Genomic DNA, 18193 nt, shown 5'->3' on the forward strand with positions numbered 1-18193 from the left:
GATAGATAGATAGATAGATAGATAGATAGATAGATAGATAGATAGATAGATAGATAGATAGATAGATAGATAGATAGATAGATAGATAGATAGATGCCCACAACTAAAAACACAACCCACTCCGTGGAAGTGCTATGTGTAACATGAAGCACAAGTCTTCTCAACCACATTGTGCATGCGTGTATGTGTTTTAAATAGTCACTTATCTCAGCATGTGAGCCCGGCAAGACCTTGCTGATTCACGTGGCTGCCATGGAGAGCCAAGCATTTGTGAAGTCCCACACTGGTGGTTTTATGACAAGGCTAATTGCACCGGTGCTTAATGTGACAGGAACAGAAGCCTTCAATCAGAACAAGTCATCTATTGTCAAAAGGTGCGAAGGCGTCTGGCAGCAGGCCGCTGCTCTCTCTAATGAAAAGTGGCTGTGTGCTTAATTCTCCCTCAGGAAAAGCAATCCAAAAAATAATAGCCTTTTTTTCAGTATAACAATAGGTAGAGCAGGCTGGGGTTGGAAGCAGGGACACACTTAAGAAGGCACGTGATGCAAAGTGGTGCATGGCGCTGAGACACAATGAAAGATTGACGCCGGCTGCTCAGCGGTGCCCCGTGGCTCACTGAAAGCTTCCTGCTGCTTTCCGTGGGCTGTGCATCCGAAGCAAAAGGAACAGCCAAACCTCTCCAACAACAATCTGTACCTTTCAGATTTCCGGCCAAGGTTTTAGGGGCTTACTAACCCTGTTGCTTTTGCTACTTGAGATCACTAATGGAATGTGTATGAGTGTATGCGCATAAGTATCCAACATCTGGCAGGTGGGAAGGACTCAGCAAAGTGGGTCTCATGTGGGAAAGGCTTGCTGCAGAATGTAAAGCAATCACATGGTATTTGTCTACTTTTGCGCTATGCACACATGTAGGTGCCGTCAAGTTGCAATTGACACACGGCGACCCCAGCAAGGGGCTATCAAGGGAAGGGAGAAGCAGAGGCGGTTTGCCACAGCCTTCCTCTGCAGAGTCTTCCTTGGAAGTCTCCCGTCTCATCCTTCCCTTCTCTTCTTGAATTATGTACAGGGAAAAAATATCCTGCAGCCCAAAGTCACATGGATAATGCCTACCCGTATCAAGATTTGATCTAGCAAGGCCGCATGCATTCCAGTTAGGACAAGTTCCCCTTCTGAGAGCCAGGGAGGGAGGGATTGGCCATGCAACCCTGCAGGGTATGGGGAAGGGTGAGGCCACTGCTTGGGGCTAATTTGAAATCACGGCTTGAGCTGGATGTTCCACAGCTGGGGGACTGAGTTCATAGCCCAGCACAGATTCAAATTAAGCCCACATCTTGGGATGAGGAAGGGGGAAGGAACAAGGACGTCCTAGCATTCACCACTATATCCTGATATGCTATACTACGAAGTGAGCAAGCTCAGAGGAACATTTGCCATGAATGTGCAGCCTAGGGTCACCAGTCCCCTGCCAGGGGCGTGGGATTCCCTGCAACCCACCCTCCCACCCCCACCCCTGCTTACCTGGGCAGTAGGGGGGAAAGGCGGGGGAACGTGGTGTGGTGCACTCCTGTGCGCCGCAGTAGGCCAAATTCAGCCCAAATCAGGCCGAATCGAGCTGTTGTGGAGCCCAGGAGTGTTCCTGTGCTCTGCAGTGGCCAAATTCAGCCTGATTCCAGTCCAGTTCGGGCTGCTGCAGAACCCAAGAGCACTCCAAGGCTCCACAGCGGTAGGAGCACTCCTCGGATGACACATGGCCTGCGCGATAACATCACTTCCTGGGAGTGATGTCATCGCATAGCCCAGGAGGGCGCACCCCAGAAGGTGCCAGGTCTCCTGCCTGGAGGGTGAGGGAACGGGCAACCCTAGTGCAGCAGTGGGCTTGCTGGTAGAACACCCACTTTGCATGCAGAAAGTTCCAGGTTCAATCTCTGGCATCTCCTGTTACAAAGGGTCTTGAATGACAGGGGGAAGGGAGGACTCGCCGCAGGGTATAATGCCACAGAGTCTGCCCGTCAAAGCAGCCATTTTATCCAGGGGAACCGATCTCTGTTGATTTCAGATGATTTGTAATTTAGGGAGATCTCCAGGCCCCACCTGGAGCTTGGCAACCATGCATGCAAACCAAGAAATCTGCAAGAAGGGGCACCCAGGGCTGAAGGATGTGTTTCTAAAAATTAGGGCAAAGCCCCATGCGTACCAATGAGTATGAAAAGAGTTGTGGCGCTAAAAAATTCTAAACGCTGGAAGTGACATTGCAGCTTATATGGTCAGTGCTGGGGGAGGGTGAGTCCCTTTCAGGTGGCATTAGGAATTATGAAATTAACCCAAGTGGTGTTCAGTACTCAAAACTGTGTTTCAAATGGGGCGATAAGAAGAAGGTAGCTTTGGGGTGGGTAGGACATGGGGACGGAAGGAGACAAAGCAAGGGTTGCAAGGGAGAAGGAAGGAAAGCCCGTGAGAGGGAGGGATGAAGACAACAGTGAAACGAATGTGTGATATACATAGCTAGAGGGCAAAAAGAGCAGGCAAGCAGTTGCGAGAGGAGATAGGAAGGGAAAAAACTGGGGAAGGTGGATGGCCGATGGGAGGGGGGAATAAAAGACTGAGTGCCTGTGGGGGAGGAAATGGAGCCAAAGTGAAGAAAGGGGGGAAATGTTGGGCAAGCAGGACAGACATGAAGGGAGATGTGGAGGAGATGAGATTTCCCTTCCCCTTAAGTCCTGTCAGGTCCCTGACTACTGTCCAACACCAGCAAGGGAAATTCTGCTTTCTGTATGGACATCACATTCATTTCCCATTGCTAGAGCTCCTTTCCATTAAGGAAGCATCATTGTCAGGGCTTTTTTTCAGATCAGGGGGCGGGGCCACCAGCCGTGTGACCATTTTCAAGAGGTTCCGGAACTCCGTTCCCCCGCGTTCCCCCTGAAAAAAAGCCCTGATTCTAAGACACATCTTTCCAAACTCATAATGCTTACTTTGGAGGAGAAAGGGTCTCCTCTAAGAATTCCTCGATTTTGTTGATATCTGTCTTGACTTCTCCATTAAAAGTCAGAAATGGTGGGTGGGTCCCCGGAGCCAAATTATGTAAATCTGCTGGCTTTCTGCAGAAACAAGAAAAAAAATTAAAAATCATGAATCAAATAATTAATGGTCACTTTAGCTCCACTGATTTTATAAAGCTTAGAAAGTCAACAGCCTCTCTACACGAGATGCCTCGGTGCAACATAATGTTGGCCGGGAAGCGTAGTTTAAAAGATAGAGCCATCGGAGATCGCTCCTCAGAGCATTTGTTAATTTCATCTTCACATCCTAGAAGGCTCTGTCAATTTCACCTCTCCAGTCTAAAAACTGTGTTGGATCGCATTCGCTACCAGAGTGCTGTGAGGAATGGAAATGGGCTGGAGCTGCCTTGAGGCTTCGACCTCGAGAGGTTATGATGGGCTGAAATTTCCCTTCTGGCATTTCACAGCCCCTTCACACAGCTCCAGTGTATAGCAAAGCCTTTGCCCTGCCGCTGGCTCTGTCTTTTTAAACTACCCTTCCCAGCTACCATTGCCTTTCCTGACACGTTCTTCACATGTCAGATATCTCATATAAAGAGACTTTCAGTTATTTGAGCTTTTTAAAAAAAAACTGCATGCAGCATATTTTCAAATTTATTTTCCTATGAGTAGTATAAGAAAATCAAGATTCTCTAAAGGATATTCAAATCACATGTTGTACAATGAAGTGGGTTGAATCCAACTAACTTTAGTGCTATTGAAAAACGAAGGAAGGAATCCTTTCTGACCACCAAAAAGGCTATGGTGGGGATTCTGGAAGCCGAATGGACCAAAACCATGTGGAAAGGGGTCTGCAGCAAAGAGGGGAATTAATTGAGACTGAAGCCCTAATTAAAAAATTACAGTACGAAGTGTACACTTGATCTTTCTTTATACACGTGTTGAATAATTCTCATGTTACATTCAATACATGTACAGCCAAATGTGTGATTTAAACCCCACATTTCTCCAAGTACCAGTTCCCAATTTCGTTTGAAAATAAATGCATATTGGCTCTTTCTTACAGACAGATATACGTACAGACATGCTGTACGTATGTGCATTTGCTGTAACATGTGAAAAGGGCTTGAGTGGAAAAGATGGCTGGATCCAGTTCAGTGTTGAGGAATAATCCTAAACAGGTCTACGTGGAAGTCAGTCTCATATTATTTAATGGAGATTGCTCCCGAAAAAGTGCCTTTAGGACTATAGCCTTTGTTTTCTGTTGGCAACAATATTAGTGTCAACAAAGACCAAAATTATGACCACCACTATATCTATGAAATAATTTCATCAAGTATTTTTTTTTACCTTTTCAGATCAACTGTGGTAACATTGAACACAACCCCTTTAAGCCAAAGTATCATGAAGAGCCGTTGTGAGAAAGGGCAGTTCCCAATACTTTCTCCATCCACACCAGCCTAGAGAGAAAAAAGAAACGGTCATCTTGGTGTCCAGTGTCCATTCTGAGACATGTCTCCTGGGTGAGAAAATATACAGTCAACTGCGATGGATTTCCTGAGGGTGAGCCACCACCCCACAGGATTTTCTCGGTCATCTTTTCCGGCTACCCCACTGCACCAGGGTTCCTGTGGGATTTTTAAAAAATGTTTGAGGGGATAGAGTTTGGGTCTGGGTATAAACCCTCTCAAGCTTGGATCAATAACTGAGGGATCCCAACGGAAAACTCCAGGAACAAGACGGTTTCCTTTAAAGTGCACAAGAACAAAGTTTATTTGAAAAGAAATAGACAACTGAGGTAACTATTAACCATCAACCAGGCGCTGTGGGAAGTTAGGCTCTAAACGGTACAGGCCCAGTGGAAAAGCTCTCGCTGGTGGGCTCACAAAATACAAATACAGCATTATGTGGTAACAAAGTTTACCTCAGACCCAGAAAGCCCAGTAACGCCTCAGTTCTCCAGACAGGGGAACTTAAAGATCTGCTCTCTCCACACATACCTTTAATTCCCGCTCTGTCAAATTTACCCTTCACTCCTGCACTTGAAATCAATGGGCTTAGACTGGAGTAACTCTGCTTAGGATTGCCCTGTAATTGTCCCTATGCCAGATCTTAACTCTTTGCCCTCACACAGGTTCTATTGGCTGGTTGAGAGCACTGTTCTGTTCGGCTCCTGTATTGCCAGGGTACACTTTTGCACTCTGCATACGTGCTAGACTGACAGTATCTCAAATTGCTTCTTGTATGAAGAATTATTTGCAACTATGTCCGTTATTGAACCCCTCTGGATGCAGGGCCAGGAGAGAGAACTCAGGACAAGACTGCCAGGCAAGTAAATGATCCAGAGGAAGCAGGGCACTTATTACACACTCTCGGGTCCTCATTACGCGCAAAGCATGCCCAAGTCACAAAGGTCCTATGCCCCTGGTGGGGGCAAGAATCCCTGCCACCTGCCCCCACTGCCCACCACTGCTCAGAGCGGTGGTTGGAGAAAATTTTTAAAATGCACAGCATCATGTGAAGGGTTGCCAGGTCCCTCTATCCTCCCACCGGGAGGTTTGGAACCTGGCACTTGCCTTCTCCCAGGCTGTTTTAAATCCTCACACTCTGACGGCAACATGATGATGTCACTTCCACAAGTGATGTCACCCCGCTGGCGGCAGGGCAATGTCACTTCTGTAAGGGATGTCGTTACGCTGGCCGCACAAGCGCTTCTGCGCTTGTATGGAGCCAATTCTGCCAGTTTGGGGCCCAAATTGGCCCCAAATGAAGCGCGGAAATGCTCCCACAGCTGGGTGGGTAATGGGCCCCTCACACATTCTTGGGCTGGCCTACCTAATAGGGAAAATGGAGGAGGGGAGGAGGATGTTCTAACCTGCTTTGGGTCCCAACTGGGGAGAAAAGTGGAATACAAATAAACTCAAAATGAAAATACAAAACAGAATCAATTCAAAACAGACTACAAGTTCCTAAAAGAGGAAGAGAAACAGGATTCGGGGTAAAGAGGGATGAAGCAACACTACAATGGAGGTTAGGTGCATGAACCGAAATACAAACCAAAGTTCGTCACGAACCAAGGCAGTTCATGGTCCACGAAGTGGTGGTTCATTAGAGCCCATTTCTGATGAACCGCAACAAACTTTGCTGGCCCCTGGAAGTGACGAACCATGAACCAAATGAACCGGTTCATGAACTGGGCAAATCCACTTATGGAAGTGATGTCACTGCAGTGGGTGGGAACACGCACATGGCATGTGCTCTTGAGTTGCCTGCCAGTTGCCTGCCCAGAGATCAGCGGACGAGGGGGCAAATCCCCGGGAGTTTGCCCGCCATTGGCAGGCACCTGAGAACCCTAATCATGTGCAATGTCACATCACTTCCATCAAAACCCAGAAATGACATAGCGTAGCTTGAAAAAAATCACCAGAAACTCTATGGTTTTACTGTAGAGCATCTTAGGAATGATTTTGAGTCTGATTAACGAGTGAATGAAGAGAGTTTATTCAGGAACTACAGCTTTGACAGAAAGCTGAGAGAAACAGAATAGATAATAACTGAGTCACTAAACAGGGAGGAGGAACTTCCTAGAAGAAACAAGAAGCAGCCTATCTAACTGTCAAATTTGCTGCCCCCTGCAGGTATTCTGTGTCTTCTGCCTTCTTTGTACACAAGCCATTGTATTTCCAACATTAACCACAGAATTTATGGTGATTCTGTAGGGATATATTCAATGTTGATCAGCAGAAATGCACATTGGTCATAACGAGAATGCATACACTCCAGTGTTTAGCTCTATAAAATAGTTTACTACATAAAAGAATAAAAAGTTACATTGGAATAAAATAAGAAATGGCTAACTTGGCTACATCTTTGCAAACTTCTGAACTAAACAGAGACTTGCTTCAGACTCAGCTAGAACTAAACTAGAACTAAATACGGGAAACAGACTGAAAACAGATGCAACAAAGAGCAGTAAAATTTCAGTATATCTTTCTACTCAATTGCCTCCCACTCCCCAATAAACTGGCTGCCCAATAGAGAATCCTAATTCTCAGGGCTTTTTTTCTGGGAAAAGAGGTGGTGGAACTCAGTGGGTTGCCCTCGGAGAAAATGGTCACATGGCTGGTGGCCCCGCCCCCTGATCTCCAGACAGAGGGGAGTTGAGATTGCCCAGCGGCACGGAGGGCAATCTCAACTCCCCTCTGTCTGGAGATCAGGGGGCGGGGCCACCAGCCATGTGACCATTTTCAAGAGGTTCTGGAACTCCATTCCACCACATTCCAGCTGAAAAAAAGCCCTGCTAATTCTACTTCATTAAGAATAGAGCCTTCCTTTTCTTTGGTGGGAATCCTCACTCAAAGCCTAAGTGGTTACATGCAAATAGGTTTAGATAAACAGTTTAACTCTTGCATGAGTGAACATAAACACTTGCTAATTCCCAACAGATTCCTAGAGCTACCTAAAGCTGCTACCTAAAGCTGTTATTGTTATTGTTATTGTTATTGTTATTAGAAGTGATGTGACACCGCGGCTGGCATTGCAGCCCTGCCCCCCCAGCCCTCCTGCCACTTGCTAGGCAACTCCAACAAGTTGAGATGGAGGGGTTGTTTGTGCTGCTGCCTGGGTCCAGGGGTCGGACCCTGTGTCCTGGCCACATGGATCCCTGCAGTAGGGCAAACAGGTCCCTGTGGCCATTGTTGCTTGTAAAAATGGTAAAGGAGGGAAGGGATGGTAGGCTGAGAGCCAAGCTACAAGTGACGCCTTACACAGGTTGGACACTTGTCAGCTTACCGCAAGTTTTGATGGGAAATGTAGGTGTCATGGTTTTACAGCTTGGCTCTCCATTACAGCTGCAAGACCAGGATGCCTACATTTCCCATCAAAACTTGAGGGAAGCTGACAAGTGTCCAACCTGTGTCAGGCATCACTTGTAGCTTGGCTCTAAGGCTCGTCTGCCTTCTGCATCACACTCCAGAGACAAATCCCCTCATGCTTTTTACTGTGAGTCCCCATCACACATGTGATTGCAAGTTAGGTTGGGGGGTCCCCGACCCAAGTTGTGCCACACGTCTCATGCAATGAGGAGCTCAGTTCAATAGAGAAGCTGGTTGATCTGTAGGGTTGCCAGGTCCGGGTTGGGAAATTCCTGGAGATTTTGGGGGTAGAGCCTGGAAAGGGTGGGGTTTGGGGCAGGGAGGGGCCTCAATGGGGTATAATGCTGTAGACTGCACCCCCCCCCCAAAGCAGCCATTTTCTCAAGGGGAACTGATACCTATCACCTAGAGATCAGTTGTAATTCTGGGAGATCTCCAGCCACTACCTGGAGGCTGGCAACCCTATTGATCTGAGTCCAGTGTGCCAGAATGTGCTCTAGAATCCTCTGTTATGTGGCTAAAGCCGACTATTTAACTTAAGAGCGCATCAGAAAAGTTTCTTCGGTATTGCAGCTCAAGAAGAAAACTACATGGGGCACATAGTTCTTTAGGAGGAAGTATCGCTGCCCATACCTACTTACTGGCCTGCCACCAGTGAGAGAAAGCCTTGGGGTTTGGTACAGGATTTAGATGCAGAGAAGGGAAGGTGGCATGGTATGGCCTGATCTCGTCCTATCTCAAAAGCTAAGCAGGGCCAGTACGTGGACGGAGGAGCACCAAGGAAGACTCAGCAGAAGAAGGCAATGGCAAACCACCTCTGCTTCTCACCTGCCTTGAAAGCCCCTTGCGGGGGTAGCCGTAAGTCATTTACAACTTGATGGCACATACATATGTATGTGAGATGGAAATTGTGGAAAGAGCATAGAGAGAAAAATGCTAGAGAAATTCCTGCGCCTTGGCGTCCTGTTGGGTTTGGGAAAGCCAATGATCTCTGCTTGATCTGCCTGCCAAGTGGAGCTGGCCCCGCTTGATAAATAAATCGTTATGTAGGCCCCGAAACCTAATTAAAGGTTTGGGCTGTTAGCAGAATCTATCATTTGGAATAGGAAGCGTGATTATAGGTGGTGGTGAGCTGGTTCTGCTGGCTGGTGTGTGTGCAGGAATGAAAATAATAAATCGTACACTTACTTATATTTAGAAAAGAAATGAGAGTTCTTTATTGTAGGAACTCCATACTTTATTGTAGGAAATCCATACTTTATTGTAAGTACTCCATACTCTGATAGGAAAGGAGGAGAGACAGATCTGAGCTACCTATCTAGTCTATCTAGTCTAAGGATGGACATGGATGCTAGGACAAGGCCTGCATCCATGCTGCCAAGATGGAGGGAGGAGAAGGAGAGAGGTGTTGCCTGGAACAATGCCAGGAAGAGAAGAAGAGAGAGGGAGGAAGTCAGGAGGAGGAAATCTTGAGAATAGCAATCTACATATCAAAGGACAGACAGAGAAGTAAACTGTAAACTGACCTCTCTATCTTTCTAACTCTTTAGTTTGTCCCCCTCTGAAACCTGAGGAAAGGGACAGCGTTAAATCCTCCTCTTCCAACACCACGCCCAGTGGCAAAAAGAAGTGGAATAAGATCGTGGATAGGGCCAGCCATGAGTGGCAGGCATGCTGTGAACTTGGCAATGAAAGGGCACTGCTGAACAGTATTAACGTTACACCTACATGAGTGCCCTTGGCACAGCAAAGCAAAGGCAGAGGAGAGCTCATCTTATGTGGGCTCTTTGCTGGGACCCAACCAGTATTGTTGGACAACCAAGTTAGCCAGAGACTAGCTATGCTCCAGAAAGCATCCCTACCTCTCCGCAATGAATCTCAAGATAAAGAAAAAAGATCTCTGGTCTCCCGTTGGCTCTGTTCTGCACACACACTCACACATGAAAATTCTTCATTCCAAACAAAACTCCCATTATAACAGAGGCATGAGTATAATGCACGTCTAGCCACTATGTCACATACTTAATCTTTCCGAGCAACATCTGGCTCTGCGTGCTGTCAAGGCTGGCAGGGCTGGGATTCGAAGCTGTCGTTTGGATTCTACAAAGAGCTACTAAGCATACATAAAGGGTTTCAGAGCCAAATGACGGTTTGAACGTTCCCAGAATTTCAGACACAGGGATAAGCTTCATGACTCCGTTTTGGGTCTACCTACAGTAAATAGCAACTTCGTCTTAGCTCCTGACCCCGTCCCACCCCATCCTTAGAAAAAACAGCAATATTGAATTTATGCCAAGAAAGAAGATTAACAGTGAAATCCTAAACAGAGTTGAAAGCAATGGTCTTAGACTGGAGTAATTCTCCTGAGGATTTCACTGTATGTCTCCTAACTATAGACTTCCATATTTCAGACTGAATAATTTCAGACTCCTAACTTCCCATAGATCAGACTGAATAATTTGCATGAGAAAAGGACCTCGAACCTATAGACTTTGAGGTCCTTTTCTCATGCAAATTATTCAGTCTGAAATATGGAAAGAAACTAGCGTTACAGCCCACTTAAAACTGCATTCAAAGACAGCAACCGTTCTTTACACAATCCCGAGGAAAGATGCCAACATTTTGAGGACAATTATTGGTTTGATGGATGACCCTGTTGGGTGCAATAAACTCCCATGCGGTCTGCAGTATCTGACTGATTCTGGTGAGCAAAGGAGGCAGGATTGTGGATTGTGCAACAGATTTATGTACAACAGACTGGATGTTGAGAATAAAGCCGCTAAAAGAACACCGCCCCCACCCCCGCCCCCTTGTGTTGCCTTGATTTCGAAATGGATGTTGTTGCTTCCAGGAACAGGAAATCATATCTAACATTAGAATGAGAACCTCAGAGCAATGGAGCTCGCTTTTGCTGGGCTGGATTGAACTGTTTCGGAAACATTCAAAGCTAGCTTTTGAATGCCATATTCCTCATATGGTCCACCTGGCTCCCCACGCTTGAGGAGTTAGAGGTTCACCAACCCACACCTCCACCCTTTTCTTCCCTTGTGTATGGTGGGCAGGGAAAGGGGGAAGGGTGCACCACCTGGAATGCTGAAATCCATGTTGGTGAGTTGTATTTTACTGGTTTTGTTTGTTGTAATTTATCTATGATTGTAACCCGCCCTGAGCCTGCTTGCGAGGAGGGCGGGCTAAAAATCCAATCAATCAATCAATCAATCAATCAATCAATCAATCATCAAGATTTGGCATTTGGAGCTGGCAAAAAACAAACAAGCAGTTCTGACCCCAGAGGGTCAAGCAGCTGAGCCACATTAAGTAGCCCTGTGGTTGCTATTTAAAATTGCTGATTGTTGTTTCCATTCTAAGGTTGCTAGCCTCCAGATGGGAGCTGAAGATCTCCCAGAATTACCACTGATCTTCAGGTGACAGAGTTCCGTTCCCCAGGAGAAAATGGCTGCTTTGGAGGGTGGATTCTATGGCCTTATACTCTGCTGAGGCCCCTCCCCTCCCAAACCCCACCTACTCCAAGCTCCACCCCTAAAATCTCCAGGATTTTCTCAACCATACCCAGGACACATCACTTCACAGGCTGAAGAGCCATTGCGGTTTGGTGAGAGAGTGTGAGGTTAGGACTCGAGACAGCTTGGGTTCAAATCTCCTTTAAGCCATGGACCTTACTGGGTGAGAAATTCTTCTCTCTCAGCCAGCCTAACCTGACTCACAGAGTTATTGGCCGTCGTCACATGGGCATCTCTTCCGTTCAATCTACAGCATATAGCGTCCTACCTGTTATCGGCACAGTAACGTTTCTTTGGGTCACCTAACGGCTCTTCGCGCCACCAGCTGTCCACACCGAAGCACTCTGTTCTGTTCTCTCTAACCGCGCAGAAGCAGCTCCTCCCCCCTCTCTGTTAGAATGGCTGCCTGAAGAGACAGAGAAAGCCTATGGCAACAGCAGCTTTTGCAAATCGTCTTGCTGGGGGGTGGGGGATGCTCTGGAGAAAGCTGACATGTCGGTGAAGTCCTAGTGTCCTTCCCCTCTCTGTTAGAACTGTTAGAATCGCTGCCTGAAAAGTCAGGGAAAGCCTGCGGCAACAGCAGCTTTTGCAAATCGTTCCTCCAGTCACAAGCCTGCTCTCAACAATCTTTGGGGGCAGGCAGCTGCAACTTTCTCAGCTTTCTCCAGAGCTTCCCCCCCCCCCGAGCAAGACGATTTGCAAAAGCTGCTGTTGCCGTAGGCTTTCTCTGTCTCTTCAGGCAGCCATTCTAACAGAGAGGGGAAGGAACAGAAGGAAAAGGGGTGGGGGGGAGGGACTTCAGTTCCCAGAAAGACTTGCGAAAATGATCGTCCTTCACATATAAAATGTCACTTGTAGCGAGGCTCTGAGAGGAGGGCAGTCACATCACACTGATGGAGGACTCCTCAATGTGGTGATGGTTCGGGTCAAATTCAGCCCACCACCCACTCCTGTGGCTTGCCAGGTGGTTGGCAATCACCCTGTTTTGGCAGTCCCAAGCAAGAAGCATAAACTATGCAGGCCAGAGCAAAAGTATTATTCTATAGATCTCCCCAGGCATGTAAATACATGTTTTTTGTTACTAAACTTAACTCTTTCTTTAGAGAAAAAGCAATTTAGATTGTGCTACCATTGTGCTCTTACCTAGGTAACAACGAGATATATGCCTGTAAACATGATACATTATTGGGTGTTCCCAGATGGTTTGCAAAATTCCTAAAAACATTGTGGGTGACAAAGTTCTTCTTTGGCCCTGTTCTCCGCTGAGTTTCCTTTCAGAAGCTGAATTATTTTCTAATAACTAGACTCTGTTATGAATAGATCGGCTGCTTTGAATTTATAATTAAATCCAAAGGATTCTTGGTTTCAAATTTAAGATGCTGGTAATTAACTAAGACCCATCTATCAGCAGGACCAGCTCTTCCAAATCTGCTCCTCAGTTTTGCTCATCTTTTGAAGGTGTTACTTTGGAAACGGATGAGATCAATAACTGCCTGTGGTCAAATATTTCCGGCGTGGCTCCCACCAAGTGGAATAGCCTGCCTGATGATGGAAGGAAATCCTCGACTCCATCAAATGTGCAAAACTGAACTTTTCAGGAGGGCATTTCGATGAAAGGGACACTGTTATCGTTTCTAATTAAAATTAATTAAAATAGTTTTTGTGAACTGTTCATTTTAGCAATCTTCCTGGAGTCTCCTTTGAGAAGCAATGAAATAAATCAGGAATGCACTTTTTTGTGTGATTTTTTGTGTAATTCAAGATTGTTCTTGAATTCTATAAAGCTCTTAATTTAAAAAAAGGAGTGTGCGTGGAGCATAAACGAATTAAAAAGCAGCTGAAAAGCAAATTTGGTTGTTTTAAAAGAGGAAAATCAAAGTAATCAATTGTTCAGTCGGTTGATTTATTTTGTGGCAGCAGCTCACAAATTTTGCTTTGCCATATAGTAATTAAACACAAAGCAAACATGCTCCTTGCTGTATTGTCGAAGGCTTTCACGGCCGGAGAACGATGGTTGTTGTGGATTTTCCGGGCTGTATAGCCGTGGTCTTGGCATTGTAGTTCCTGATGTTTCACCAGGGCCGATTCCAGACGGCCCTCTGCAATCCAAAACGTTGCGCGTTGTCGCGCGTCATCGCGTTTTCTCGCGCGAGTTTTGCGCGAGGTCGTGCAAAACTCGCGCGAGAAAACGCGATATTTTGCGTTTTCCGCGCGATGACGCACGACAACGCGCAACGTTTCGGATTGCAGAGGGCCGTCTGGAATCGGCCCAGCAGCTGTGACTGGCATCTTCAGAGGTGTAGCACCAAAAGACAGAGATCTCTCAGTGTCACAGTGTGGAAAAGATGTTGGCAGGTCATTTATATCTACTCAGGAAGGTGGGGTTGGGCTGAGTCATCCTGTAAGAGATGCCAACATCTTTTCCACATTTTTCTCAATGTCCACACTGTGACACTGAGAGATCTCTGTCTTTTGGTGTTACACCTCTGAAGATGCCAGCCACAGCTGCTGGCGAAACGTCAGGAACTACAATGCCAAGACCACGGCTATACAGCCAGGAAAATCCACAACAACCATGCTCCTTGCTGTCCGAATGTTGTAAATGCCTTATAATCGGAGGGTCTCCCACTCATTCTCTATATTGTGGTGCTGTTCATAGAGATAGCTGTGTGTTGTTTTTAATTAATTTTACCAAAAGGATGGGAGGGCAAACTTTGTTTCTTTTCACTCCCAATCAGTACATAGTATGTCACTTCAAAATTAAAAACAACATTGCTTCCAAAAAGTAGCTAAGCTAAGCATCACTCTTAAGCCTTGTAGTGGAGCCTCGGAAAAGGGCTAGGCCCCCTGTAAGAAAGGTGATGCTTTAAGACAATTTTTATCTCTTGTTCTCATTCTGTTTTCCATTGTCCTAGGTAGGGCTTTTTTTCAGGGGGGACGCGGGGGAATGGAGTTCCGGAACCTCTTGAAAATGGATTGCCCTCCGTGCCGCTGAGCTAAACTCCCCTCTGTCTGGAGATCAGGGGGCGGGACCACCAGCCATGTGACCATTTTCTCTGAGGGCAGCCCACTGAGTTCCACCACCTCTTTTCCCAGAAAAAAAGCCCTGGTCCTAGGACCATTCTGCTTAGCAGGGTGAGGCCCTTTCAGATGGTCTGGCAACAAACGCAGATTTTTTTGACTATATGAATATGCTTTCCCTTTTTGAATGTGATTGACATAAGCCTTAATTTTATGTTACGCGATGTAATGCTAGGCCTAGAAAATTGAAAAGAAGCCTGCCTTTACTTTTGAAATCCAAAGGGAAAGCAAACTCTTCCACAAGGCAGGGAATATTCAGTTTCTGAAATCACACACACACACATACACAAATCTGCTTTAATAATTATACCACACACAAAAACAGACATCAGCATCTCAGGGACAAGCCACTAGCTGAAATTTGAGAACGGTGCTCGGGCGGTGAGGATACTTCAGTGACAATGTTTTCGTTCTCGTTTCAAGCCTCTCTTCTTTCACAGTTATTGTTCAAATGCAAAAGCCAGCAAGCTATTTCTGGAGTGCCACCAACAGAGAGGAAAGCAGGAAACAGATTTTCAGTATGATCCAAAAACGAAACCAGACATTTTTTATTATTATTATCCATTCAAGCTACATCAGAGACAGCTCTGTCATATGAAGGTCCAGCACCCCCAGCTGGTGCCAGATAGAATGCGGTTACTCAGTTCTCTACAGAAAGAAAGCAGATATCTGGGGGCAAACTGTGAGCAGTGCTGCTCTGCTGGGGACGGAGAGAATCAACACTTTACCAGGCGTGAACCCCAGAGGTTCAGGAAAGCCTTTTCTCGAGTGCTTTTGTTCCATCCATCTTTACGGGAATGTAGGGTGGCATACCTAGTTCACCCTTCTCTATTGTCTATCTTGTACAGTTTTTATTGTTTATGCTGCCAATTTTTATGCATTACCCTTACCCAGAAGTTCAGGTTGGATTTCGCCATTCCTCATTTTAACCTCACAACCACTAGGCCAGTTTGGTGTAGTGGTTAAGAGTGTGGGACTCTAATCTGGAGACAGGGCCGGATCGACGGGGGGGGGGGGCAGGAGGGTAGTCTGCCCCCAGCGCCGCCAAAGAGGGGGCGCCGGGCGCAGCTGCCAGTCCCGGGAGCGCACTGCCAGCCCCGGGAGCGCTCCTGGGGAAAGGCGAACGGCGCAGGCGGCCTCCCAGCCACCTGTGCTGCCTTTTGCCTTTCCCGCAGGACAAGGGGCAGATGGCTTGCTGAGCACCCCTTGTTCTGAGGAAAGGCGAACAGCGCGGGCGGCCTCCCAGCCACCCGCACTGCCTTTTGCCTGCCTTGTGAGGCTAGGAGGCCGCCCGCACCATTCGCCTTTCCCCCCCGCCCCCGCGGCAAGCCAGCTGTCCCGGCGCGCCACAGAGCTGGCGGCGGTGGCGGCAGTGCGAGTGGCTCGGAGGCTGCCCGCACCGTTCGCCTTTCCCCAGGACAAGGGGCGCGTGGCAAGCCGGCCACCTCTTGTCCTGCGGGGCAGGTGAACGGCGCAGGCAGCCTCTGAGCCACTCGCACTGCCGCTGCCGCCAGCTCCATGGCGCGCCAGGACAGCTGACTTGCCGCGGGAGCGGGGGGGGGGGTTGCCCAGTGTGATGATGTCACAGGAGTGACATCATCACGCGGCCCCAGGAGTGTGCACGCACTATGCACGCACGCAACAAGCGTGACTACAATTGCCCTGGGCGCTGGCAACCGTAGATCTGACCCTGTCTGGAGAACTGGGTTTGATTCCCCATTCCTCCACTTGAAGCCAGCTGGGTGACCTGGGGTCAGTCACAGCTCTTCCAGAGCTCTCTCAGTCCCACCCACCTCACAGGGTGATTGTTGTTGTAGGGATAATAATAACATACTTTTTAAACCACTCTGAGTGGGCATCAAGTTGCCTGAAGGGCGGTATATAAATCAAATGTTGTTGTTGTTATTAACAACCTTGTGAATTAAGTTAGGCTGAGAGTGCTAACCCAATGTCACCCAAGGAACTGTGTGGGGATTTGAACCCAGGTCTCTTTAGTCTGAGTTGAATGCTCCAACTACTACACCACATTCCTGCCAGTGATAGCCCAATGGTATGGAGGCTGAGAAATGCTTAGCATTTAGTGCTATGGAACATGGGATCCTGCCCCAGTTAGGAGAGGAGAATATGATGGAGGAATGCTTCATTCAGACACAGTCCTGTACCACATTTCTGTGTCTTTGTATCTTAGATGCATATCTGTTCTGCAAAAAGAGAAAGATACACAGACCTATTTAGTAATCCATACACCAGTCTTAGGTATTTACAACACCAATTATCATACTTTTCTGGATTAAATCGTTTTCTGGTCCATGAAACAGAATAACCTAAGAATTGAATTTGCCATGATGGGAGACAGAGGAAATAGATATAATTACCAGACGACAGAAGGAGCACAGGTAATGAAAATCACAGGGAAATTATTAGGATTTTTTCCCCCAAGAGAGGTACAAGCACAGATGCAGGAGTGATTTCTGGAAAAGAGATGTTGCATTGTGACAATGCAAAAAGCTTTGTTCTCTCCCAGCATAATTTTGGAAGCCTGCTAATGTTTGCCTTGTAAAAAGCAAACCTGTGCACATCTGGAATTCTAATGAATATTTTAAAAAATCTCTAGACGTGGGACAGTGATCTGGCTACAAGTGTATCCCTGCACATTTTGATGAACCCATGCCAAATTTCCATACCTTTAAGCACAATATTGGGCTAACAAAAATTAATGGCAGCCAGGTGCTGAAAGTTAACACTGAAAATGTAACCGGAGCTGGAGGGTTGAATTATTTATTGAAATTCCATGACTTTGCTTGCTCTATTAGAAGTCAGGTGAATTTGCATCAACAGCAAATACTATCAGAACACTTTGCTTGGGATCACAAAAGTCCATCATATGACACCCTGGTCAACGCACTTTTCCTCGGAAATAGGTTGCTTGACTGAGCCCAACTAATGGAGTTTCAATACAGCGATGCTTAGAATTGCAACCCAAAGCTCAGTTTAGCAAAGGTAACTGTTGCCTATGTACAGGATCTGATGTAGGAGCAGGGCTTTTTTTCAGGGGGAACGTGGGGAACGGAGTTCCGGAACCTCTTGCAAATGGTCACATGGCTGGTGGCACCGCCCCCTGATCTCCAGACAGAGGGGAGTTGAGATTGCCCTCCGCGCCGCTGAGCGGTGCGGAGGGCAATCTAAACTCCCCTCTGTCTGGAGATCAGGGGGCGGGGCCACCAGCTATGTTACCATTTTCTCTGAGGGCAACCCACTGAGTCCCACAACCTCTTTTCCCAGAAAAAAAAGCCCTGTGTAGGAGAGTAGCATTGCCAATTCTGGCCTGGAAGATTCCTGGAAATTTGGAGGTGGAGCAGAGAGAGGGCAGAGTTGGAGAGAGTAGGGGGTTCAGCAGGGAGAGGGGAGCAGGGAGAGGGGGTTCAAACTGGAAAGCCAGTTTGGTGTAGTGCTTAAGAGCATAGGACTCTAATCTGGAGTACCGGGTTTGATTCCCCACTCCTCCACTTGAAGCCAGCTGGGTCACCTTGGGTCAGTCACAGCTTCTAGGAGCTCTCTCAGCCCCACCCACCCCACAGGGTGTTTCATTGTGGGGATAATAGTAACATACTTTGTAAACCATTCTGAGTGGGTGTTAAGTTGTCCTGAAGGGTGGTATATAAATCGAATGTTCTTATTCTTATTCTTATAAATGATGCCCCAGAGTCCACCATTT

General features: G+C 47.0%; 1 protein-coding gene across 2 annotated transcripts in view; it reads right to left on the reverse strand.

Moving 5' to 3' along the window:
• CLIC5 (chloride intracellular channel 5) overlaps positions 1-18193 on the reverse strand; it is a 120262-nt gene that overhangs the window by 36917 nt on the left and 65152 nt on the right. For both annotated transcript variants that reach the window (XM_054996819.1, XM_054996827.1), the window contains exons 2-3: positions 4353-4462; positions 2976-3101 (exon numbers count right to left, since the gene is read on the reverse strand). In XM_054996819.1, coding sequence (XP_054852794.1) covers positions 2976-3101; positions 4353-4462 — 236 coding nt within the window. The remainder of the gene's footprint in view (positions 1-2975; positions 3102-4352; positions 4463-18193) is intronic.

The sequence above is a fragment of the Eublepharis macularius genome, chromosome 1 (assembly GCF_028583425.1).
Source record: "Eublepharis macularius isolate TG4126 chromosome 1, MPM_Emac_v1.0, whole genome shotgun sequence".
In the NCBI taxonomy this organism is placed as follows: domain Eukaryota; kingdom Metazoa; phylum Chordata; class Lepidosauria; order Squamata; family Eublepharidae; genus Eublepharis; species Eublepharis macularius.